The 27776-nt window shown below is 39.5% G+C and overlaps 1 protein-coding gene across 7 annotated transcripts in view; it reads left to right on the top strand.

The window, feature by feature from the left end:
• Positions 1–27776, top strand: part of CTNND2 (catenin delta 2) — a 938008-nt gene that overhangs the window by 729291 nt on the left and 180941 nt on the right. For all 7 annotated transcript variants that reach the window (XM_003263165.3, XM_012501684.2, XM_030813911.1 and 4 more), the window contains one exon: positions 20797–20980. In XM_003263165.3, coding sequence (XP_003263213.1) covers positions 20797–20980 — 184 coding nt within the window. The remainder of the gene's footprint in view (positions 1–20796; positions 20981–27776) is intronic.

Here is a 27776-nt window from a genome sequence, read left to right as displayed (position 1 = left end):
AGGGACCATGATGCTGAGACTCTACAATATGTGAGGCACATAAGCCTTGCTTGTGCTTTCAGTGTGTGAAACTTAAAAGTGAGTTCTCAACCAGTGGCTATTACCTTTCTTTCTTTAAATGCTTTAAATATTAACCTAGGACTCTGCTTCCAAAATAACATATTGCATTTAAGGCCACATGACCCTTGTATTAGTCTGTTTTCACATTGCTATAAAGAACTTCCTGAGACTGGGTAATTTATAAAGGAAAGAGATTTAATTAGCTCACAGTTCCACATGGCTGGGTTGTCCTCAGGAAACTTACAATCATAGCGGAAGGCCAAAAGGAAGCATGGTGGGGGAGAAAGAGAGAGAGAGCGATGGTGGCGGGGGGCGGGTGGGAAGTGCCCCACTTTAAAACCACTGGATCTCATGAGAATTCACCCACTATCAAAAGAACAGCATGGGGGAACCGCCCTCCATGATGCAGTCACCTCCCACCAGGTCCCTCCCTCAACACATGAGGATTACAATTTGAGATGACATTTGGGTGGGGACACAGAGCAAACCATATCAACCCTGCTTTTATTGCTAGTTACAGAATTAGTGCTCTAGCCTCAGCGATCCCTCAATGAAGGTCATTGCTATGAGTTATTTCTTCAATGAGCAGAGCCTTTAGTTTATTATTTCCAGCAAATAAAAGGTGTGTCATTGTTATCCCCATGTTAGGTTGAGAAGGAAATATTAAAAGGTTAATGTAAAATAAGTACCAAACCATAAGTTCTTCCATGTTTACACAGCATCATTTTGGAATACAAATACCTGCTTTCTCCAAGCCAATTACATATTTTTTTAAATATTATATAATATCCAGGGTTATCTATTCTGAGAGTCATTTAAGTCTTTAATAAGAGGGTTGAGGTGTCAATAGGCCCTCAGCCCTCAAATTTACTAACTTTTAGAAGTGGAGGTCAGAATATGATTTTTTAAAACCACATCTCTTATAGCAAATATATCTCCTGTCTCCTTTGTGAAGATAATGAAAAATGGAGACATTATAGAATGTCAGGGTTAGGTATAGATAAACATGTATATTTAGTCCAGGCATAGTGGCTCATGCCTATAATCCCAGCACTTTGGGAGGCCAAGGCGGGTGGATCATCTGAGGTCAGGAGTTCGAGATAAATATGTATATTTAAAGGCATGGTTCGTATTTTCTGTGATAACCTTGTTTTAGGAATATAGTACAGTGCTCTGTTTTATGGTTTTTTTTGTTTTGTTTTTTCTTGGTTTTTTTTTTTTTTTTTTGAGACGGAGTCTCGCTCTGTCACCCAGGCTAGCGTGCAGTGGCGCAATTTCGGTTCACTGCAACCTCCACCCCCCAGGTTCAAGCGATTCTCCTGCCTCAGCCTCCTGAGTAGCTGAGACTATAGGGCACCTGCTACCACACCCGACTAATTGCTCTGCCATATCTTTAAGGATAAATGCCCATGTGATTTGCCTTGAAATGTGTCCATCCAAGAGAATGTAGGCAACTGAAATTGAGAAAATTTAGTCAAGCTATGAAAAATTATCTGCTCATTTTTGAACATACCATCTTCATAATTAAGAAATAGTTGTAAAAATATGCACTGTCATCTCAGTGGGGTAATTTTAAATAAGAGTTTTCTAGCTATAAGCTATCGTAGTTCCACAGTATCATAAAGATCAGTAGGACATATGTCTTTCTAAGAGTTAAATTTCAATATAAGGCAAAGAATGTATTGTATATGTCTTCCTTGTACACTAAATTGATAATCATCATTACATTCTTTGCCAACTTAAAATGATTCAATGTTGTGAGTGCCCTGAGTCTAATTAATTTTAACAAAACTATTTATATACCATAAATTTCCAACTATATGTACATTTTTTAAGAGTAAAATTCTGCTAGGCTCTACTGATGTCTTACATCTCAAATTTCTCAGACTTCCATAACCACCATTTGCCTCATTTTGTTAGCATCGTCTTCCATTATGACGCATTGTTAATCATACGCCTCCTACCAGGGCTCATATCACAGATTTTCCATTCAAGTTGTATCATCTCTGTCTCTCTATCGCCAACATTAACCTATAAGCTCCTTAAGAGTAGGGGAAGTTTCATAGCTATGATTGTTTCCATGATGTTCAACCCAGCATATCATAGGAGTTCAATAAATCCCTCTTGGACTAATTTGGTGGAAACGATATTCCAATTTTCCCCACATTGAGCTGCATTCCCAGGCTTCAAGAGTATTCCTCAACTAAAAACCACTGTTGTGTTCTCCTTTTAACCTACTGAGAAAAAGGCTTAGGTCAGTAGCAGACTTATTGGTATTCACTGATGCTCATCCATCTTTGATTTCATAGTAAGAGTTGCTTAATGTGTGAGTCGTCATGGGTGACAGTATGTTAACACTTCTATAAAGAATACTTGAGCAGTATTGCAGGAATCAAAATGGGCATTGAGAGATCTCATTTCTATCCTAAACAATATAAAACCAGCTTGAATCCTAAGCCAATTTTGTGTCTTCTTCAACTCTTCCTTTTCTGTTTCTTTGCCTTCACCAATACCACTGCCAGAATATCAGTAGCTACCAGGAACCAACAAGTATCATCTCATATACATTTCACTGGTATAAACAACTTGCTATAGTATTTAAATTAATTAATGCGTGTTTTCTTTCAATGCAATTGAGGATACTTTTTATCTGACGATATGATTTTATCATCACAAATCATAATTCACCTAAGGAAATAAATGGCACTGCTATCTAATGATTGCCATAAAGAACAACTTAATATCAAAATGACAAAGGTTGTTTTTGCAATATATTATTCAGAATTTAGATGGATGATACAAATTTCCATCTAACTTGATCCATGTAGTTTAATGAGAGTATTTTGTAGATCTAATTATCCGTGAACAAGACCAAAAAATAATGTTCCTCAAAATTTCACTTCCTTTAAATATTTTTTTAGTCTCCAGGAGGTGATAGGTAAAAAGCTTCTCTTAATAACTCACAATACATATATTTTATACATATATTTTTATTAATTTTTCTATATTAGAAAAATTCTGGAATCACAAATAAGGAGTGCCTTAGATTCTTGTATAGGCCAATAATTTTTTAGCTGTTTTTTGTCCTTTCTTTCTGTCTAAGAACAATGGGTGTCATGACTGTAGACAGTATTAGGTATCACCATGTTGTAGATATATAGTAAGAAACTAAAACCCAAATGCCTTGAATTTTATAATTGAATATCAGTTTTCCTTTCTAGACACCTAGAAACAAAAGCACCAGGATTTCCCTTGAGGGTAAAACACAGAATATGTAAACCTCACTCTCTTCTTGGAGCCCTAACGTCAACTTATATAGTCCCTGCCGAGAACCTGAGTGCGTTGGAAATCGTTGAGGTGAAATAAGGGGTGTAATACTCATGCATCTTTGCAGGAATTTATAAACTCCATCTGTTTATAACATTCAATCACAAGATTATGTACCTGGACCTCATTAGCTCAGCTCCCAGAAAAGAGGTTATATTTTAGTGTTATTACTCTTACTCTTATTAAAAGTTTATTTAAGAAACTTATATGAAAAACGTATCAGCAAATCCTACAAACTTGGCCTTTTAGATGCTGTCTGTTATGTCATTTGTTGCTAAATCTGTGGAGGGTGGGACAAACAGATGGTTGTTGAGTAGGACAGTGCCGTGAATCCCTCCTGCAGGGTAGGAACATTAATCTGAGAGCAATGACATGATAGATTGGAATAAATAGCCAGTTGAGATAAACAGAGAGGATGAGAACAGTCAGGTTATGGTTGGATTTTTAGCTAGAAATTATGAATCAGTCATGACAGTAGAGCCCAATTCAGATCTTGCTGGATCTTGAGTTCCCATTATTGCAAGTTAGGATAAGGAAACCAGTCTTCACAGAGTAAGGTGGTTTGGAGAAAGAGGTAGAAACTACTAGATAGATCAATAGGATCTCACTCCATGAAGGAATTCATCTTGTTTTCAACTATATCAGTGCTTACACTCTCAACCTACAAACACAATAAAATGGATAGACTTAGTAAAGCGAATGGCTAGAGCTTTGCATCCTTAGACTAGCAACAGAGACAAGAGTTTGCCATGGAAACAGTGTGTGAATATTAATGTCCATTGTCAACAATGAACATGTCGGTGGCTACACGTTTCCAAAGCCTTTTTACACGTTGTGTTTATAATCATTAAAGCTTGCTCTCACCAGGACAGAAGATGGGGGAATCATGTCAGTGGGAAACAGCAAAAATAAATGTCCCCTGGATTTTTAAATATAGGATTCATTGTAGAAAACAAATGAATTAAAAGATACCATGAAAAGAGAAATATGGGTGTCAATAGACTAAGGGTCACAAAAATGATAAGAAGAGGGAAAAATAATGATAGTGGGCATCAGTACTAGTTCTGATAACTTCTCAGTTCTTTAGCGTCTCTACAGCTCTGCAACGTTTAGTAGCTTTACTTATGTGTTCATTCCCATGCATGATCCAACTGGGAAATAAAATAACAAAAGAAATGAACTGGCATTTCAAAAAACAACATGCAAGCAGCTAATACACTCATAAGAAGAAGGTGAATTAAAAGGAATGCCCATGGGAAGGAGATGCCATGTCTGCTAGTAGATCTCCAAAGATGAGAATGATTGCTGGCACCCGGGGTTGGTGAGGGGCAGCAACGCACACTATTGGGTGACAGTGTCAAGAGGGTGATCTTTCTGGAGAGCATTTTGGCAATATACCTCAGTATTTAAAATGTGTAGACTCTACCCAGCGATCCAAGTTTTAGGAATTTATATTGAGAGACTATTTAGAAGCATCTTTAAAGCAGATGAGTTAATATATGGAAAGCATTTCAAACACTCTACTACATAGGAAGAGCCAATGTCAGCAAAAAAAAAAAAAGAAACAAACAAATTAAATGTCCATCAATACACAATTAGATAAAAATGGACCGTCAAATAGAGCATTACCAGACATTAAAAATTAAGATGTGGCTAGATGTTGATATCAAAATATATCCGTAACATGTGTTGAATGCAAAAGGCAAGTTAACGAACAGCGTGCGTGCTGGGATTCTATTTCTGCAAAGTGACATGTGAGTATATGATAAGAATAGAGCGATAAACAAGAGCATGTCTCCCAAATCTCATTATCTCTGGGTGACTTTATTCTTACTTTATTCTTTATCCCTTTTTAATAGGCTGAAGATTTTAATATTACTATGTGTATTTTATAATCATAGAAAATAATACTGTTATCTTCATCTAGAAAACTTGAAAATATATACCAAAAACATGCACTTTTTCTGAACCTAAGATTTGATAAAGATTAATTATAATATAAAATGGAATTTATTTTATACCATATATATCCATACAGATAAATTACTATGTAAAAAAAAAATAGAAGCAATCTAAAATTTGGTTTTAAATAGACAAGCATAGAAATTCCAAAGTTTTGGCATAACAACTCAGGAAAGTCACCTTCCATTCTCAGGAAACAATGTAGCTTCATACTAACCTAAGGGTTAGTTAATAGATACATGCATTACATGTGTTCAGCATATTCAATAATATCTTGAAAAGCCAGTTTATCAGTTTTGTAATTTTACCTCAGGGAGTAGTGCTGAATGTCACATAGCATTTAAATAAGCAAGATTGTCACTTTCTCTAAATTGTTTTCTGAAAATCCTATTACACTTTACATTCCAATCATAATAGTGGCTGCGCCGTTCTGCGTACTTTGCCACGCTCTGCTGATGCTGCTCCTGCCTTGACTCAGGAAATTCCTAAAATAAGTGATTTTTATCCCCTCTTGTGACGTGTTCTGCGTATAATCACTGAATACATGCCGTAATGATCAGCTGGCTAATGCATTTTTATTTGTTCTCAATCAACCCTCTGATAGTCCTGAAACAGACGCTTTTAAATGAGAACTGTGGCTCAGTATTTTTTACAAATACGCACAATAAAAGAGAAACAGTTTCAAATTACTTGTGATATTTAAAAAAAAAAATAAGTCAGCAACTAACAGAAGAAGGTGTCCACTGACACTCAAGAGTAGCAAACCATCCCAAGATTAACAGTTTGTGCAACTACATTCTTTTACACTGCTTTTTCTTCTTTATACCTAATTACCTTCACCACCAGACTCTTCAAGCAAGGATGCTTGGGACCAGCCCTGGGCTGATGGTTCTTAATTTGAACCCTTTATTTCTTTACTTCTGTGACTTCATCCAGTCCCATGGCTTTAAATACCATTTAAATGCTGAGAGCTCTGCATTTCTACCTTTGTGCAGTGCTTAACTCATGCACCCAGCTGCCTCTTGATAGTGATGTCTAACTGGAATCGCAAACGTAACACACCCCAAACTGGAGCCCGCGACTTCCTGCCAGACCTCCGCCTCCTCCAGCGTTCCTCACCTCTGTGCTCAAGGCCAGAACGTCTCCATCTCCCTGCACCCCCACATCCAGCCGAGCTTCCAGCCACACAGTGTTATGTCTGAATTACGTCTCATACTTGACCACGTCCGTCTCTGCCAGCCACTTCTCCCTTAGGGTTCCGAAGTGGCCTCCTAGCTTGCCTGCCCACTTCTTTTCACCGCACTTCAGCCTGTTCTCTGCTGCATGCCTCCAGAACAGTGTCTAAAATCCAACCATCCTTTTGGGGTGATGGAAATGTTTGGGAAGTAGTTAGAGGCAATGGCTGCACATCACTGCAGATGTACTAAACAACCCTGAATTGTGCATGTTAAAGCTATTAACTGTATGTTATGGGAATTTCATCTTAAGTTTTAGTAAAAGATTTTTCAAAGCCTAACCTTGTAGCTCCAATTGAGAATTTATCTTGTACTTTGTTATTTAATGCTATTGATCCACCAAGAAGGAATGAAACATTATAAAACAAACACAAAAACCCAATTATGACAGTTACCTGCTTAATGATATCCCTCCCAGTGCACTTGGTGGATAAAATTGAAACTTCTTATAGTGGCCTCTGAGTCCCTTTTTAAAAAGTGCACCCTGCACATCAGCTCTCATCAAGGTTCCTACAGGACATGAAAAGAACACTCAGCTGGGATTCTCTGCAGAAGCCAATGCAGGAACTCTTCCAAGGAGTGGGCAGGGTTAGTATACTGATCTAGAGGGTGGTCAGCAGCTGGTGACTCAGCAGTGGGAAGCAGTGGAAGCAAACAGTCTCCAGAACTTGGGAAAATTGGGAGCCATGAAGAGAGGCTGCTCTAGCCACAAGGCTTCCCAGCCCTAGGGGCACAACAGAGGAGTGGGCATAACATTCCCCAGCTCTCTCTCTCCTCCTGCCCTCTGACTGCCTACTTATTCTTCCATTAGCTGAACCCTGTGGTTGGCTGCAAGCCAGAGGGCACAGGTACCCGGGAAGTTCGGCATGTGGGCAAAGTTGACATTTTTTATGACAATGTGAGTCCTGACTGTATACAGTGCCAGACATTACAGTGTTGTAGATATGGAGCTGGTAGGAAGCTGAAAATCAAATGCCTTTAATGATCATTGAACATCAGTTTTGCCGTCCAGACACTACAAAACAAAAACACAATGATTTCCCTCAGGTCCAAAACATACAATACCTATGTCCCACTCTCTTCCTGGAGTCTTTACTTCAACTGTATAGTCCTTGCTGGAAACCTAGCTATGTGCACAGGGAGTGAATTCAGTGTCTGTCATACCTCCTCCAACACTCCATCTCCACACAGACCTTCCTTTTATTTCCAAGGAGGACCTTCTCTCTGCCTAATTGATATTACTAGCTTTGTGACATCCTGTTCTTGGTAGTGCCAGGAAGCTCCACCCTGCGTCTTCTCTCAACGTTAACCTTTGTTATTTCCTCCCCAGTGGTGCTCTCCATCCTTAACCACATACCACATGTGTTTGCTTTCTTGTTTTAGCTTCTATCACCCACTGAAGCTCCTTGAGGCTTGAGACCACTTCTTTCATTTTCCTATCATTGTCTTCCCAGCTCTGCAGAGGAACTGAGCCAAAATTGCTGAATGTTTGTGAGATTGAATTCTTTAGTGGTTTGCTTGCTGTAAGGCTTGAAACAGTTCTGGACCCAAAGAATATTTTGTCAACTGAATGGATGGATAATGAGACAAATGAACAAATAAATAAATGAATGAAGTTGTTCAGTCATGATCAGGCTAAAGTATGAAGATCTCACGTATGAAACGCGGTAGTCACTTTCCTATAGTCATAACTTAGAGGTTTTTTTTCCTGTTTCTCAGGAGAAAGTCAGCGGAGGGAGCTGATGTTGGTGAAGTCAGTTAAAGTCACCAGGACTAAGATAAAATAACTCCCAGCCCCAGTGGTCCCTCACTCTGGCTACTTTTTAAAAAAATTCTTAGGTAGCAGGACCCACCCCAGATCACTTTCCAGATTTTCCAGAGATGAAGCCAGTGCATAGGTATCTTTCTTAATGCCCCCCAAGTGGATCACATGAGAAATATTATGGTGCAGAAGTAACTGCCATTTTTGTCATTGTTTTTAATTACTTTTGCACCGACCTAATACTGTTCTAGTGTAAGACCACAATTGTCCGAATGTAAGTATGATTTTGTTGTTGAATTTTTTTACTCAATTAATATTTTAGGTGGCATCTACTACACAATTAGGCCCATGGTCTTCATGATTGTTATCCATCACCCTTTCTTATCTGTAAGCCTTTGCTCCCTTTTTCTTGATACCTGAATGTTTTCTCTCATTCTGGCTAATTCTGCTCGTCCTTCAGGGGCCAGCTGAAGACCTCCCTCTCCCATAGAACCTTCTGTGATGCCCTCCCACGGTGACTTTTCACTGCCAGAATTTTCCTGACACACCACCTCTGACAGTTGATGGACTTTAGCATCTACAACTCTATAAAGTGTGTTTTATTTTTCCCTGGGCAAGTGTAATTTGGTCCCCCCAAGTGGACGCTTATTAATTTACTGTATATTCCTTAGAGTACCTAGCAATGCCTTGTCTCAACAGGCATTCACAAAATATCTGCTGAAAAACTAAAAGGAAGAAGAGAATATGTTTGGAGGAAAATATGCAGTAATGAATGTTCACATTCAGAATTATAGAAATGAAACTCAGAAATATAAATTTGAGCATGATCAGCAGAAATTATAGATGAGTATTAATATTATTATCCAGTGATAGCATATTTTCCATGAAAAATAACCTCTTATTAGAATGTCTGGAAGAAGCAATATAATTGGAAGTGTGAGAGCCTGTGTTTATACCCCAGCTCTCTCTCTCATTCATTATCTGTCCATGGGAGATTTCTGTAACCGCTTTAATCTTTGGTTTCCTTCACAGATCAGTACCCCTCTTCTAAGGTTGTGGTCAGAATTTAATTAAATAGTGCATGTGACATGGTAATGGCTCAGGAAATGAGGACTCATGATCATCATTGGCATTATTGTGATAGAGCGACAGTATCTGATATAGTTTGGCTCTGTCCCCACCCAAATTGTAGCTCCCAGAATCCTCACGTGTCATGGGAGGGACCCGATGGGAGGTAATTGAATCATGGGAGCAGGTTTTTCCCATACTGTTCTCTTGATAGTGAGTAAGTCTCCCAAGAGCTGATGGTTTTATAAAGGGCAGTTCTCCTGCACATGATTCTCTTGCCTGCCACCATGTAAGATGACCCTTTGCTCCTCGTTCGTCTTCTGCCATGATTGTGAGGCCTCCTCAGCCATGTGGAACTGTAAGTCCATTAAATCTCTGTTTCTTTATAAATTACCCAGTCTCAGGTGTTTCTTCATAGCAGTATGAAAATGGACTAATACAGTATCAGACAATTTTGATGTAACTGAAAAAAAGATTTAGTCATGAAATTAGTGTGGTAAATAGACAAACAATTGGGTTTTTTGATTACCCCAAATCTCAATCTGATGTTTCTTCCATGCTTCCCACAGAAGGTTGTAGCTGTGTGTGTGTGTGTTTGTGTGTGTGTGTGTGTGTGTGTGTGTTTTAGTAGAGGTCAGCAGAATTAAATGCTTGCTTGCAAGAAAAATCAGTTGTAAAAGTAGTTTCAAAGCTGAAAGTTCTTTTTAATTAACTACGGTTAATCATTACACAATGTATATATACTTCAAAGTATCATGTTGTATAAAGATACATACATACAATTATATTTGTCAATTAAAAACATACAAAACTGAATATTCTTCCTTATGTGAACTCAAATGCCTTTTTTAAATTTCTCAAGCTACATTACCTGGGGCGAAAAGGGAACTGGCAAAAGATGAAAAGCAGAACATTCCCCTGTATTCATATATTCTGCTTGAAAGGATAGCATGCCACATCACTTCCCTCCCATTTCAAATAGCAAATTTATGTGTCTGACATTTGTCTGATTGTTCATATGCATCACAGTCAGACTCTTATCTGACCTTCATTTTTCCCAAAAGTTGAATGACTTTGACAGGTAACTCTACTTCTCTGTGTCTCCGTTTCCTCATCTGTAAAATGGACTTGTTTGAAGGTTTACATGAGTTAATCCATGCAAGGTGTTTAACAAAAACCCTAGTGCATGACAAGAGCTCAAAGATGTTAGATATTGTCGGCTATAATTTGTGTTGTGTTTTTTTCCAATATGGTCTTGTTTTGGACATATAGTTCAGCAATGCTCTGTGAAATAGCTGTCACTCTTTTTACCATGCCACCATATCTTCATCAAGGTTGCTTTGCTTTTCTTTGAAAGCCATAGAACCCAAGGGTGCTCTTTAAAGTGGCCCCAGTGCAGAACGGGGTCTCCAATCCGGGTACTCTTGGATAAGCAAGCTTCCACAAATTCAATTAGAGCCCTTATGTTGACATCAACAGGACCTATCAGGTAGATGTGCTACCTATAGTATAAAAAAAGAAACCCCAAGGCAATAGCCATCTCTAACTTTGTAAGAGGTTATATATGCGTGCTCACTCAAGACCCAGAGAGTTTGGAATGGCAGCTAGGGACCTTGCCAAGATGTGTGCTGGCCATGTAACTTCTGGGTTATAGTATTTAATGGAAATGTAAATAGCTCAATACCCTTTGTTCCATGCACAGAGATAAGGTGATGACTTTATGCATAATGGATCCCCTGAATATTCAAGACTTTGCCAGACTCTATTTTTTACCAAAGGTGACATTAGCCATCCACCCATTTTCAGTAATTTACATGGTTTGTCAGCTGTCAGGTCCCCAAAGACTACCATAAAAACCCATTGATCAGCAAAGCTGGGTTTGTTAGACATACTGAAGTATGTATCCTCCCTCACTGCAGTGGATCTAAAATGCTCCGTTGAAAGAGTCTTAGTGTCAAAAGGGAAAATGAAGGCAGGGTATTTATAAGGCTGTAGGTCCTTGGCTGGGAGATTTTAAGGTGGGTATTGCAAGGTGGGGAACCATTGGGATTGGGCAGAGTTTTAACTAGTAGCACAGTGAGGGGAGGGTCTTGAAATGGGTCATGATGAGCAAACTATTACTCTTGATAAGTCAGCTCTCTAGTTCACAGCCTAAACATTCACAGGCGAGTGTTTCCTAGAGCAAGCACTTAAATTATTTTTGATCAATCTCAGCATGGTCTAACACAGGAATAGGAAAATATATCTGTCCCAATATCGTTTAACCCAGGGCCAAAAATTATAGTGATTTTCACCTCCTGCATTTACTTTTTTTTAATCAGATAGTGGGGGTATTTTGTCTCTAAATCTGTCTCTCTCTCTCTTTCACTTTCTCTCTCTCCTCTTCCTCATTGTGCTATTTATTGAAAAGTCAAACTTAAGTTACTTTATTTAATGTATGTAATTCAGGGCACAAAACTACCAAGAAACAAAACAAAGTATAAGAAATCATTCTACACATAGAAGAATATGACAGCTGTCAGATAAAAGAGTATAGTCTTTAACTGTCATAACTTTTAGGAAAAGAGTTCCAGGACCACTTTCCAGAGATTATACAACTCAGCCTTGGTGCTTTGGTGACATTTTTTCAAAGTTCTGGCACACCCAAGGTCATTGAGGAAGGCTACAGTTCTAAGCAAACCTAATTTTGTATTCCTAACTGTTGATCTCTTGGGTATTGAGAAATACGAAATTCTATGGTTCATTTATAAAATGCTGTGATCAAAGATGAACCCATGACTTTCACAGATGGCCACTACCAAACATTGACATACAAATTATTTTCAATTATAATTACTTACAATAGTTACTGTGTGAAGAGCTTTCTACTTCTTATAGTAGCTGCATTGCCAGTTGCAGACAGGCATCCAGTTTGGGACAGGCATCATTTTCCATTAATAGAGCCTGATCTGTTGTGCCTTTTTGGTAAACATTTAATAGAAGAATTCTAAAGAAACTAGGATAAGCATACTCCATTTTAGAATGAAAAGAGAGATCGTAGATACATCTGAGTTTTGATTATTTTCATTTTAAAAAAATCAGTCAGTTATGGTCTTTTGTCTGTAACATTACCTAATTTTAAATAAAATTAATTCAGGCTCTGAAAACAAAAGTGAAGGTTATTTTTTAAACTAATCAAAAATTTAGGTGAGGGTCAGGCATAGTGGCTCCTGCCTGTAATCCCAGCACTTTGGGAGGCTGAGGCGGCAGGATCACTTGAGTCCAGGAATTCTAGACCTAGCTGGACAACATAGTGAGACCTTGTCTCTACAAAAAAAAAAAAAAAAAAAAAAGTCAGGTATGGTAGCACGTCCATGAAGTCCCAGCTACTCAAGTGGTGCAGGTGGGAGGATCACTTGGGCTCGGCAGGTGGAGGCTGCAGTGAGCCATGATCACGCCGCTGCACTCTAACCTGGGCACCAGAGTGAAACTCTGTCTGAAAAAAAAAAAAAAAAAGCGAATACGGCTTCTGGATTCTTGCCGTCTAAATGTTTATCATCTTGATCTAAACTTTTACTATATGCTGCTGGTACTGAAATTTGAACATCAGAATGTTGCTGGGATCAGTTTTGGCTTAGAACGAGGCAGTGCTTTAGTATTGATGGCTGTATCTTATGACAAAATTGTTTTAGAATCTGCGGATTTACAACATTGCATGGAGACCCAGGTAAATTTAGTCAGTTTAAGCCAGAATTTGCCTTGTATGCAACAGCAAAGGTCTGAATTACTTTCAAATGTCAAGGGCAACTCATTCTTTATCCATTCTGGGGCTAAATAAATTTTGTATGTATTTTGAAAATGAGCAAGAATAATTCTACCTAATTCTCAGTATTTGTGCCTAAGTGATTCTCTTTAAAAAATTCTGTATTTGGACCTGAAGCGTTATGTGGCGATTGTAGAGTGAGAGTTTACGGTTATGCACCATGGCACTCCGATTCTCTCTTTTCGCCTCCCACGCCTATCAGCCTCAGAGGCCCTTTCTTCCTGTTGCCGGCTCTCTGAGACTCACCCTAGAATGATGATTCAGCCTGTTGAAATTCTAAAAGGATCAACCTTTGTGTAATCCCCACTGCAAAGGCCACAGCAGGTTCCTCTTCTGGAATATTAAGGAGGAAAACGTAGAGGTCATTTGTTGTGGTCAACGAACCCCTGGGACTCCTACAAGAAGCCTCGGCCTAAGGAGCTGTTATGATGGCAACATTCGGTAAACTCTCTCTAGCATCAACTCAAGATAAACGGTAATTTTTTAAAAGCATTCAGTGAGTGTGGTATGTGAATGTTTTCCATCTAGAAGGACTCTCAAAATGATCTCAATTAGCAGCCACTTCTGAGGGTTATTGCTTCTCGGGGCCATATTCAGAGTTTGTGTAGCAGATGCACACACACAATAGTATAACAGGATTTCAGGGTGTCCTGGGCCTCTATATTTTAATCATTCAACCTCCACACACTAGGGACTCAAAGTGTGAATGGGTGTGGGTGGAGGAGGTAGTGGTGAGGGCCCCTTTATACCTCTCCCCCTCCCACTCCCACCCTCAACCAGGCCTAACTCTGGCTTTTTTTTAAAAAATGAACTTTTTTTGTCCAGGCGCAGTGGCGGGCCTGTAATCCCAGCACTTTGGGAGGCCAAGGCGGGCAGATCATGAGGTCAGGAGATCGAGACCATCCTGGCTAATATGGTGAAACCCCGTCTCTACTAAAAATACAAAAAACTTAGCTGGGCGTGGTGGCGCGTGCCTGTAGTCCCAGCTACTTGGGAGGCTGAGGCAGGAGAATGGCATGAACCCAGGAGGCAGAGCTTGCAGTGAGCAGAGATCATGCCACTGCACTCCAGCCTGGGTGACAGAGCGAGACTCCATCTCAAAAAAAAAAAAAAAAAGAACTTTTTTGTCCCCATTCTTCTCCTTTTTCCTCCCCCTCCCCCGAGGTACACAAACTCACTCCCAAAAGAAATGACAAATTTGTTTAAAATAAATCCTCATAAATACACTAAGTAGATGCTTAATTCACTAATTAATTTTAAATACATTTTTATAAACATTTATTTAAAATGAATGAAGCCCAGCGTTCCTTTGGACTTGGTTTGAGCCTCGCCCACATGAGAGGATTGGTGGTAGGTCTAAAGAGCTGAAAGCAAGCCAGTGGGCTGTCATGAAGTCCTGCACAGCCACCAGGCAGTGTTTGATTTTACCATCATTTAAAACTTGCTTTTATTAAAACATGCTTTTTGTTCATCTGGATTTTTTTTAACCAAGATAGTCTTCATCTCTTTCAGTAAAAGGAAACTACAATTACCCTCTATTAAAGCATTATAAAGAAGGAAATGAAAGTAATTAAGGTTTTATTAAGGAATTTTTATTAAACCAATCATTGCTCATGAATATGGATAATATCAAGGAAAAGAGCCATTCTGTGCCTGAAATAAAAATAAACTATATTTTAAATATCTTTAGTGTATGTGAATGTCTTCTCAATTAAACTTTCAAAATTATATTTGGAACAGCAATAATTTTACACTGATAAAGGAAAGCTATTGGATGGAAATAATAAAAGAAAGATGCTAATAAAACAAATTTATCACAGATTATAATCTGGAAGGAATTAGCATATTTTCATCAGGTAAATTTAAATTTTCTAGTGACCATCAACCAAAATATTAAACCATTTTTCATATTATCCTCAGATATAAACAAACAGGGTAATTTGTTATGAATGCTGAAAATTGGTGTGAATCCAATCAGTTTTATAGTGTTTCCTCAGATTGAAATTTTAGTATTACCTGGGTTAATTTAGAATTATCAGGGAGTTAATATAAGAAAATTACCCAAATGAAGCACCAGAGATAAGCCTTGTAATACAAAGCAGATTAATATGTTTCAGTGCTATAAATTTTTCTCTACTAGCTAAAAGTAGAATTTCTGTAGATTCAAAGTAAATAATCCCACTTAAATAACATTTTTCTATTCTCGTTTGGATTTATTATTTGTGAAATTACATCTTGCAGCTGCTGTTTTATTTTTTCTAGGCATGACGTCATTTTGCTAACACTATAATACTTACAGAAGGTTCGATGCTTACAGCACATGGCATCCTATAAGATCATACCATCCAGCTGTTATTTTTTATTTTTCTTTAGTGCCTGTTTGGTGAACACTCATGTTTGTCAGGGCATATTCTGTATGCCAGGGATTCTGTAGCTCTGTGTGTTCTGCATACGATGGGCATTCAGACAAGTGTCTGCTTTCATTTTATGCCTGGGACCCTGTTGGAGGATGGAACAGTGAACAAATGACAGAATGAGTTAGTGTTGAGGTTTCTGCTGAAATTAAATAGGAGACCTGACAGCAAGCGTCTGGGAAGGTAGACTAGACCGATCCAGGAAAGCCTGTCTGAGTTTAGCACATTTAAGGTGACATGAATGGAAGAAGGATTGGCCATGAAAAGATCTAGGAAAGAATGTTCCAGAATGAGGCAGCAGCAAGTCCAGGGATCTGGGACACAAAGGAGCTTGTGTGTTCAAGAAGAAACAGGCCATTTTGGCTGGAGCATAGTGACTAGAGCTATATGGTACCTGGGCCACCAGCACAGGGATTTTTTGTTTTCTTCACTGATGTCTTCACTCCACGTCAAACAGAACCATGCATGTCGTAGGTCCTTAATACTATGGAACGGATGAATGAATGAATAAATGTGATTCAAGATGAATTTAGAGATTTAGAGAAAGGCCTGATCATGAGGCTGCCATAAGAAGTTTAATTTTATTTTACGCATAACAGGTTATTTTTGAAGGGATATGTAGTAGACCGAATAATGCCCCTACCCTCCAAGAAAAGCCCACGCCCTAATTCCCAGAGCCTGTAAATGTTACTTTTCATGGTGAAAGGGACTTTGCAGGTATGATTAAGGTAGGAGGGCTTCATATGGGGAGATTATCCTGGATTATCCCGGTGGGCTCAATGTGATCAGAGTGCCCTTATGAGAGGGAGGTAGGAGGGTCAGAATCCAGGAAGGAGATATGATGATGGAAGCCAAAGTCAGAGGGATGTAAGATCTCAAACCAAGGAATGCGATGCAGGCAGCCCCCAGGAGCTTGACAAGATGAGGAAACACATCCTCCCCAGGATCCTCTGGAAGGAGCCAGCCTTGCCAGCCCATTTCAGACTCCAGACCTCCAAACACAAACCTATAAATTTGTGTCTTTCAAGCCCCTGTGTGGTGATTTGTTAAGGCAGCAATTGGAAATAAGAGCAGGATTATTCCAAATTAAAGAAAGTGTTGGGTCACTTATTGAATTGCAAAGGTGAAGAATGATACATTTTATTAAATTAAATACTTGCCACTTAAAATGCATTTTAAATTTAGTTACAAAGTGTAGCTGGATCATCCTTGCTATATCTTGTATACTCTCACATTGGAATTTGGAAGGAATAAGGGAACAAGTGGATTTAGGTAAGAGAGGAGTAAGAATTAAAGTGTCGTGGAAAGGCGAGAGGGAAAAATGAGTCCATCCATTGTAGAAAGGCAAAGGGATAGGAAAGTGAAGCAGAGAGAAGAAAGCAACAGAGAGTGTGGGAGCTTCATAGGAAAGGAAAGGTATATTGTCTATTGCTGCATAACAAATAACTCCACAATTTAGCAGCTTAAAACAACCAACATTTATGTCACCCACTGTCTAAGTGTGAGGAGTGCAAGTAGGAGCCGCAGATTTGGGCGGTCCTGGCTCAGGGTCTGTCATGAGGCTGCAGTCATTCAAAGGCTTGGTTGGGGTTGGAAAATCCACTTCCAGAATTTCGGCTGAAAGCCCTAGTTCTTTGCCATGCTGGTCTCTCTATAAGGCTGCCTGAGGGTCATGATGGCATGACAACTGGCTTCCCCTCAAATAACAATCTGAGAGAGGGTTTGGAGGGAGCCGCAAAGCCTTTTTAATGACATAGTCTCAAGTCGCAGTCACTTCCACCATGTTTCATTGGTCACAAATGAGTCACTAAATTCAATCCCCACTCATGGAGAGAAGAATTAGGCTCCACCATTTGAAGGAAATGTCCAAGAATTTGTGGACATATTTTAAACCACTATGGAAAAGGGGAGGGAGGAGTGAAGTAAGAGTTTGAGCAAAAAATTTGTTTTCCGTTTGTTCAGAGGATGCCTAGATACGTCCAGTTCTTTCCACTAATCTCTCTTCCGTCAGTCAAGACGTGTGTGTGTGTGTGTATGTGTGTGTAGCAGGAAAGATGTGGAATTCCCAGTTGTTTCCCACTTTTACTCCTGCCAAATGATATAAATCTTCATCTCAGTTGTCTCCAGAAACTGCTGCTTCTATGCTTAAACCTGTCTCACGTCCAGATAATCTAACCAAAACTCAAAATTTTGACGACCCCATGCAGCTGGTTTGCTGAATTCCCCCTCAAGAAAATCTGCCACATTACATCCACTTTACCAAGACTTCACCCAGAGGTTGATAAAGTTGCTCGATAGAGATTCATTGCAGTTGTAATAAGTTCAGGAAGCATTGTGCATTGCAGTTATAAATTAAGATAGAAGGTTCAGAGATACGGATCAAGTACTGTGATCAGTTCACTGGAATGTGACTCGCAGATGGAGACAGCCTGGAAAGGTGGAATGAATGTGAACTTGTGTTTGTGAGTGATTCTGAATTAGGTTATACTAATTAATGATTTAATGAGAAAAGTGAAGGGGATAGAACAGCCTATAAAAAGATATCCCAGACTGCATCTGCCTTTCCATTGTTTCACTTCTTGTCAGGTACTAGATTTGGCCTTTAGGTTTTCTTTGATTTCCTTCCTCCCTTTCCCTATTTCTTTTCTGCTTGTAAGAAAACAGTAAAAATAGCTGTATTCTCATAGAAACCCTTGAGATTTTCATACTCATTGCATGTAAAAAAATGCAAAGGTTTCTCTTTACTATTTTGTTTGTTTGTTTGCTCGCTTGCTTTCCCGAGACATAATCCTGCTCTGTCACCCAGGCTGGAGTAGAGTGGAATGATCTCAGCTCACTGCAACCCACCCCACTCCCAGGTTCAAGCAATTCTCCTGCCCCAGACTCCCAAGTAGCTGGGATTATAGGCACACGCCACCACACCCAGCTAATTTTTGTATTTTTAGTAGAGATGGGGTTTTGCCATGTTGCCCAGGCTGGTCTCAAGCTCCTGACCTTGTGATCCACCTGCCTGAGCCTCCCAAAGTGCTGATATTACAGGTGTGAGCCCCTGCACCCGGCCTGCTATTTAGTTTTTAAAGGATATATACTGTACAGCAAAATATGTCATCCATATTTTAAAACATTTATCAGCCTCAATTTTTAGATATTGGTATTGTAAGTCTGGATTTGGGAATGAAAAAAATGCACATTTTGTTCCTATATTTTTTCATTGTATACTTTGAAGAGCAAACACAAATGTCTTAACATGATATTCCTGAAAGTTATCCTCAAATACTGGGGTAGATACTAATTTCTTTTTAATATACTATTTAAAACTGCAAAATCAATTATTTTACTCTAAAAATTAACGTTTTTGTGAGGCTGGAAATGAATGAGGTTATTTTGATTATTTAGATTACCAAACTTTGGTAAAACGTTTCTCAGTGGATGAATAAGCAGTTTTGTATTTTATTTAGAACAAGATAAATGCATATGTTCATATTCCTAGTATTTCAAATTAGTCCAAATCAGAATATATTCTGAGCACCTTCTGTGTACCATTGAGCATTTTTTGTGTACTCAATTTAGGATACTAATGGCAATACAAGCACAAACAAAAGTGTATATAAAATGGTCAAATTCACTAAAGCACGGTTGGACAAAATTTTTCTGTAAGGGGACAGTTTGTAAATTATTTATGGTTTGTGGGCTGTACAGTCTCTGTCACTAATACCCAGCTATTCCTTCATAGGACAAAAGCAGATGTAAAAAATTTAGAAATGAACAGACATGGCTGTGCTTCAGTAAAACTGTATTCATAAAAAAAGACAAGCTAGATTTGCCTTCAAGTCAACCCCCTGTACTGAAGGATTATTTTATGCATGCCAGGCCCTACAAACATTTTGTTTCCTTTGCATTCACTTAAATAAAATTTCCAGTAAATGTTATTTCTAAAGACAGTTGAGTTTGCCTCTGTAGTCACATTTTTATTGAACTTTGTAGTCACTTTATTTTTATAGTCACTTATTTAGTTATTAACAGTCATATTTGTATTATTAATGTCCTTGGATAGTTCAACATGTGCAATGCAAGGAACCAATAAAAACAAATTTTAGAAATAAATATGTTCTGTTTGTTCTATTCATAACACAGTAGATGGAACAAAATCCCATTTCATTAAAATATATTGAAAGCTCGTTAGAAACATAAGCTAGAAGTTCTATTTCTAAAGACAACTATAGTATTTTATTTCCAATATCTGCAGTGATGGTACCTGTTTAGGTTGAGGGTGTATACAGGCTTTCTTTCAAAGAAAAATAGAATGTTATTCTCTGTTCCTTTTTTTGTTTATGTAGACTGTTCTAACAAAAAAAGAATAATTATTTAAAAGCATTTTCAAATGATGTTATATATGCAATGTTTATGACCTTTTCTAGAATATCTCCTTTTAAAAAATATTTAAAAGCCTAAAGCGTTCTGTTTGTCCTTAACATTTCACATTGCTCTGCCTGCATGAATTACTTTGACGCTCTGTCCGTTGTGGACATGCCCTCTTCTTCCCACCTCTCCCTTTGTCATTACTGAAGGAGGACCATTCTGTAGGTCCTCCATGAGCATTGCTTTCAGAGAAAAGCTGACAAAACTGTCACAAGGGGCAACAGTTTAAATTGCTTGTTGAGCCAGTTGTCATCTGACCTGATGCTGGATTCTCATAAGGGTCCTACCCATGGTAGCTGGTTGTTTATGAAAGCACTTAGCTTTCATGGCAACCACATGTGCACACTGAGGTCTTGGGTAAAACAAAGATGCTCTACTCGTCCATTTCAGATAACTTTCACATCTCTTTGGTCTTGGTTAGAATTTAGCAACTTGGGTCCATTGTATTAAAATGGAACAGAAGCGTTGTTGGTAGCCTCAGTTCAATCAGACCTCTCAACCTTGATTATGCTCCCTGAGGAAATAAAGATAATCATGTCACAATTCCTCCGCTCACTCATCAGATTTTTCACAGAATGCTTTTAATGGGTTCACACGAATGTTTTAAAATTCAGGGCACACTCTAGGATGTGTGTCCACAGTATCTTCATCCTTCCTGCCAGTTCCATTAACTCAAATAAGGAAGACAGTTTTGAGATGAGAAAAACCCGTGGCCACCCAAAAGCTCTTTTTGTGTGTCTCTTGCAGGAGTCCTTTGGAACCTCTCCTCATGCGACGCACTCAAAATGCCAATCATCCAGGATGCCCTGGCAGTACTGACCAACGCGGTGATTATCCCCCACTCAGGCTGGGAAAATTCGCCTCTTCAGGATGATCGGAAAATACAGCTGCATTCATCACAGGTGCTGCGTAACGCCACCGGGTGCCTAAGGTCAGTCCTGTGTCACGAGTGCCTCCTCCCACCATCTTCCCCTGGCCAGACACTGTCTCTTTCCGTAATTTTAGTTCCTCTTTTACTGAGGATCAGACCATTCTGAAAAGATGAATGTTGATGTGGCAACGGAGTATAAGAGGTTAATTTTAAATTTTCTAACCAGGTAATAAAGACATATAGGTATTTCTCTATCTAATTAATGTTAGACTTATTTCACGTGATTTCTTAGGTCTAAGGTGAAAAACAAACATTGTTATTCCAACCCAAAATAAGTCATTTTCTTTGGCCGAAAACAATAGTTCTTGGTGATTTCACATTATATCATGCATATAGTGCAACCAGGTGGGCTGACTGGTTGGGCAGAGTTCATAACAGATACATAGGGATCTGGTTAACTGTCACAAGTAGCTATTTTAAAAAATATTCTTCTTTTAAAAATTCTCTGTTCGACTGTAAGATTCTGTAATTCTTAGAAATAGCTTTTTAATAAGGCCTGTTATATTAAATGGTTTTTTAAATAATAAAAGTAGCAAATGTGTTGTGATTCTCTCCTGATGCATTTTTCACAAAAATCATCAGGAATCTATTGAGATTTCTTAGAATCAACTTTATGTCTTGTTTAATTTTTGCTCTTGGGAAGGAAAGTAGTTATCAAGATATGATTCTTCTAAACTCTAGAAACAGTGCTCCCAAAAGTGTTGTATTTTGTACCAAAGTTGCAAACCTCTGCTGGGTGAAGTTGCTGGGATAGGGGCAAAGAGGGTGATTAAAAATACCTAGCCAAATAATCTATATTTTCAAAGTGAAACATACAGGATTGCTTTAGTTGAAATGGTTCAAAGCTGCCATTTCTCCTACAGTTGATCAGTTTCTAGGTATAACAACCAGTCTCTACTGAGAAGGAACAAAATCCACCTCAGTGGCATTAATAATCACCATCTCGTGAATATTCATCGCAATGCTCTCAGCCTCCAGTCCTGAGAGGCGGTGTGTGTTTGTGTGAATGTGTGTGCACAGAGCAAGATAAGAGCCTGCCTCCACGAATATCTACATTCGTTCATGGGCAGGAATGGGAATCCTCTGACAATTCTGCTTTTCGTCCGAGTCACGAAATCATGAACATCTGACATGATTTCTCTGGATAGGTGCTACCATATGGCAAATATACAGTACTCTGAAACCCGCTACTGAGGCATCCATTTCATAACCCCTTAAATTCTGTTATCCTTTAGCAAACGTCTGTCCCACCAGAAGAAATAAAACTCCTCCAAAGCTAAAATTGTAGGCTCTTCTGAATTCCCATGCCTGATTTTTTTTTCTATTTCACTTATTCACAACTATTTAAAAGTGTTTTTCCCTTGCTAGCATTCCCTACTTTCAGAGTGTCAGGGTCCCTAGTGAAGACTGCAGAAGGAACTATCTCAGAAGCAATTGTAGAAGTGTAATCAATAAGGACCTGGCTAGCTCTGTCTGTTAAAATGCTCTCTGATTGATATAGTAGCATAAGTTTGTCTTCGTGGTGTTTGAAAGGATATAGGCTACCACCTTTATGAAAGTACATTTGACATCCTTTGATGAAAAAGTAGATGAAGAAGCTAGACCAGTGTAGGCTCACGGTCCCCTTTACCCATCATCTGGCTGAGTTTAGGGTCTGGGTTGTGGTGCCAGAGCACAGTTTGGTGAGACCAGAATGACTCCCCATCCCTGTCTATTCACACATACAGCAGCTCGACAATTGCTGCCGCTTCTGCTGCTGGCCGGGAGTGACCACATAATAGGAAGCAAAAAATGATGCCATTTGATTTAGTTTGCCATGCAGACATCTGTGACACCAGAACAGTCACAGTCATCCATATCATGATAGAAGGCTTTAGATTTTAGTATGCAAGTACATTTACATTCTTCATTTTTCCAACAAAGCCAAGATCACTATTCACATTAAAGAAATGACTTCCTGTGCTGCTTCTGCTATGCAGCAGTTTTATCCCAGGAGCATTTGCTGACCACCTGCTTTGTGCTGGGGAGGGCTAAGGAGGCTGAGAGAGGGCAGACTCTGCCCTGCAGAAACTCATGACTGAGTGGAAGAAATGGCACTCACCCGGTGAGCCCCAGCACAACAGCCTAGTGGCAATTTAGTGTTATGATCATGGCAGTGCAGGAGGAAAAACTGGTGAGAAAATGACTGACAGCCAGGTGTGGTCAAAAAAGGCTTGAAGGGTCAGGTAAGATTGGGCTGAGCATAGAAATGATGCAATGGGAAAGCATCATAGAGGGCAGCAGAGGCCGGCACTCGCTACCCAGTGTTGAAAGGACTCTAGGGGAGTTTGAGAGGCACCATCAATAGAGACTAGATTTTTAAATAAAATTAAAGTAAGTGTTATTATTCATAAAATCTCTGTCTTCCAGGGGCCTGTAAAGTTCCACTTCAGATACGTTGTTGATTCTCATATGCATCGTAGCCCAATGAGCTCATGTGTAGTTAAGTCGTGAAGCCAGGACTTGAGCCACATCCTGAATCTGGTTTCAGACCATCCCCACCCTACCACACAGAGAGGAAATTCCAAGTTATGGGATAGCAGACTGCTAACAGATCTGTGCTTAAAGCAATACACAGCCACCACCTGCTGACGGGGCAACACTTTGCTCTCTGTTGGTTCCTTAAATTTGCTTCCAGAGATAAACGGAGTGGCATCCATGTGGCCAACATCATTTGGCTTTTAAATGCCATAAAGGCTTTTAAAAGAAGGGAGAGGTCTTCTCCCTCTCCCTTCTTTCTTACTTCAAATTCTTCCCTGCTAGGACCTACGGAGTGCATAGGTACCTTGGACAGCGTTAGCCACTCAGCCCAGTGCAAGTCTCTTCTCTTGACCTCCACCTTTAATGTTCATGTAGACAGCTAGAACTATGGGTGCCTTTTTGTGTTTTAAGATAAGACGATATTTTAAGGCATATTTTAGATAATAATGTTGACATTGTTTTTCCAGTACTCAGACTCCTTTCTTCTTTTGCCGATGACTTTAAGATGAGTTAATATTTTTGGTTTGCTTCTGTAGCTATTGTTTCAGGAATATATAAAGAAAATAAAAAATCCAAGAAAATAAAACTCTTTTCCTAGAATACTATTTCCTAAACTAGTGTAGCTTGGAAATCCAGCAGAAGGAGCATGTGGTAGGTAAAAGTAAATTCATCACCTCATTATTGAAAATCATTACTCTTGATTTTTGTTCCCAGCAGGATTCAGACTTGTTTATGTGATTTCAGGGTGGGGAGCCAAGGTTAAGAATTTAAGGAATTACTGTTTTTAAAGAGGTCCCCTTTTCATTTTTTTGAAAAAAAAATCTATGAATGCAAATTATATTGCTCTTAAATGTCCAAAAGCTTATTAGAGATAAATTTAAGTCAGTAAAATCTGCCTAAGTCTTAGCCAGAATCTGACAAGCTGATACTATTCTGTCTTTAGACAATTTCATGCAGGCTTAATAGGCTCTGTCCAGTTTCTCAGGCTTTCTTCTAGGCAGTGGATATTGTACCAATATCAGTGGCTGTCCCCACTTCATGCCCCAACGCCACCCCATTCCCTACCACCTCCAGGTCCTAGACTAGTGAAAGAGGCACATTCACAGGGAGCATTCTAAAGAGAGGAGACACTTGCTTTGCCTCCCCTAGAAAGGAATGGAAAATCTTCATGGGAAGCTGTATCATGTAGACATAGCAAAAATTTAAGCACATATGAAATATAAAATGAAAAGTTAATGCCCTTAGTCCTTTTTCGTTTGAAATTCATTTGGGGACAAGAAATTGAATTTTTGAAAAGCAGATCTATCTGTGTGTTCCTGGAGTATCTATCTGTCACTGAGGAAAAAGGATAGAAATGGGAAAAAAAAGTCTTAAATTTTGTTGGAGGCCTGGGTTGGTAAGGATGATGGCAGCTAGATTGTGAGAGGCCAAGCGGCATGGGGAGGTGGGGTTGCGGGGGTTAGAGCTGTGAGTGATCAGAAGGGAAGGGCTTCATCTGTACGCTCTGTCTCCACTACTTCTTCCCCACCACCCCCAATCCTAGGCACACTAACGCTCCCTTCTTCATTTCTTCCCCTTTGCTAGTTGTTCCATTTGCTCCAATTCTGCCAGATTCAAGCATCCATTTTTAAGAAAGAACATTTTAAAATATGGCCCCAAACAAATGTGGCAAAATGTTGGAGAGGCTTTAGGATGTAAGAATAAATGAGGTTATTTTGTTAGTCTTCTCTGTTTTATGATTAAGGACTCCGCCAGGGAAATGAATTTCATATAGAGTAAGGTTCAGACCTTGAAATCAATTCAGTTTTGCACTCATTGTTGTTTCCTTGCACATCATGTGATCAAATCCATCTCTTAACCTGTGGCCACTGTAATCATCACCTTCAGCCAAAAACATGTGTTGAGGGACCATGGTCTGAACGCTAACCAGGGAACATTGAGCTGGCTCCACTCTGGACAAGCTCATGTTGGCTGAAGTCACTGTGGTGTGTTGAATAAATCTTCCCCCAAAATTCTTGTCTGCCCAGAACCCCAGAATGTGATCTTATTTGGAAATAGGGTCTTTGCAGATACAATTAGTTAATTAAAATCAGGTCATACTAGATAAGGGTGGGCCCTAAATCCAATGAATGGCATCTTATAATAAGAAGACATGTGCACAGAGAGATACACAGGGAAGAAGGCCTTGTGAAGACAAAGGCAGAGATTGGAGTGTTGCAGCCACAATTCAGGGATAACTAAGAATTGCTGCAACACCAGGAGCTAGGAAGAGGCAGGGAAGGAATTTTCCCAACAGCCTTCAGAGAGAGCACAGCCCTGCTGCCACCTTGATTTTAGACTTCTGGTCTCCAGAACTGTGAGATAATAAATTTCGGTTGTTTTTAAGCCACCCAGTTTGTGCTACTTGGTTCTGACAGTCCTAGGAATCTATTATGGTCACTCCAGTAAGAAAATAAGAGAGGGGCTGCCAAGCTAGGAAGCCAAGGAGCCACCTGAGGATGCAGCACTGAGAAGAGGCGGAGATAGACAACTCAGAGATGCTGCCTGTCCCCAAACAGTGCCCACACACTCAACAAACAACCCAGACCAGAGATGTTTTTCTGTTTTTCTCTGTGCACAAGGCCATTCCCCTCTGTAGCTTAGCTACAAAACCAAACACTACCTGTAGCAGGATTGAGTTCTACAAGCCAAGATGTGGCTGTCTCGGCCAAAGAAGGTTCATATCCAACCTCTTGACTCGATGGCCATGAAATGAGGGTGTCCCCACACACGGATCTGATTTCTGTGTTCTGCTTTCATTTATGAGCCAACCTTTCCTTTTCCTCCTGACATTGAACTAGTTTCTGAACATTGCATGGATTTTTCTGATACTATGGACAGCCAGAAGTCATTTGAGGTTCTTACGCAGGGGATGTGACACCATATCAGTGTCATTTAAGGATGTCGACACTAGCAGCTGTGCACAAACCTGATGCTTTCTGGATTTTCTGTGAAACATGACTGCATTTCCCATTTAAAATATCACCAGTCCATATCCTAAAGATCCCGTTGTGGCTGTTATCATCATTTCAGGGTGAACTGTAGGTAAAAGCTTGCAGAGCATACTTTTTTACCTTTTAATCTAGCAGCTAGCTCAATAAAACAACTGTGATCTGCGCTCCTGTATAGTCGCATTATATTTAGTCATGGATACTTAGGACTTTATCTCCAGCTGAAGTATGTGCATAAGGCTGGCTGGCTAACTTCCACAGCTCATTTCCTGGTGCCGCTGAGTCGTTTATTTATTTTTATTATTCTATTCCCACTTCAGTATCTTGTCCTAAAGGACAACAATATACAACCCTAATTTTTTCCATCTATCTTTGTGTACATAAGAATGTTACTAAGCCCGTCAAAGTATCTGCACTGTGCCTTTGCTTACGATTATAATCAAACTCAGACCCTCAATTAGTCATTTTAACCCATAAAATGGATGAGTGCTTGGTCCCACGGTGCCTCTAATTCTAGAGTGACCTTGAGAAAGGCCCCTTCACAAAGTAATGTTAATGATAATCACACTCTGGCTACAAAGTTCCAAGGACATTTATTTTCTGTGGTTTACTCTTGCATTAGCCACAGGTAAGAAGAGGAATTATTATTATTTTTATGTTAAGTTCAGTTGGCTGCCAATATTATTCATCTGCTAAAAAGAATCTTTTTGAGAAAGTATTTTTAAAGTGTTGTATCATGAGCCCCAAACTAGCTCATCCCAGTCTTGGCCAGGGATGAGGGGCATGTGTCAGCTGAATTCAGCACCGTTTTTTTTTTTCTTTTGAGACGGAGTCTTGCTCTGTTGCCCAGGCTAGAGTGCAGTGGCGCGATCTCGGCTCACTGCAACCTCCGCCTCCTGGATTCAAGCGATTCTCCTGCCTCAGCCTCCCAAGTGGCTGGGACTACCTACATACCACAACACCCAGCTAATTTTTGTATTTCTAGTAGAGATAGGGTTTCACCATGTTGGCCAGGCTAGTCTTGAACTCCTGACCTCAAGTGATCCTCCCGCCTCAACCTCCCAAAGTGCTGGGATTACAGGCATGAGCCAATGCACCCAGCCTGAATTCAGCACTCTTAATGCAGGTTCTTGAAAATGAGAAGGACTCTGTGTGGACGTGGGAACAGATGAGACACACCACTCACCCCACTCCACCCCATTTTCCCACACCTGGTCCTAGAGCAGAGGAAGCTTAGTCCTGATCAGTGTGTCTAGTAAAGATGTGAAGTGGTTTTATTGAGTCGG

The sequence above is a fragment of the Nomascus leucogenys genome, chromosome 6, assembly GCF_006542625.1.
Source record: "Nomascus leucogenys isolate Asia chromosome 6, Asia_NLE_v1, whole genome shotgun sequence".
NCBI lineage: Eukaryota > Metazoa > Chordata > Mammalia > Primates > Hylobatidae > Nomascus > Nomascus leucogenys.
Note: the sequence above shows the minus strand (reverse complement) of the source record. Positions and strands in the feature narration are given on the sequence as shown.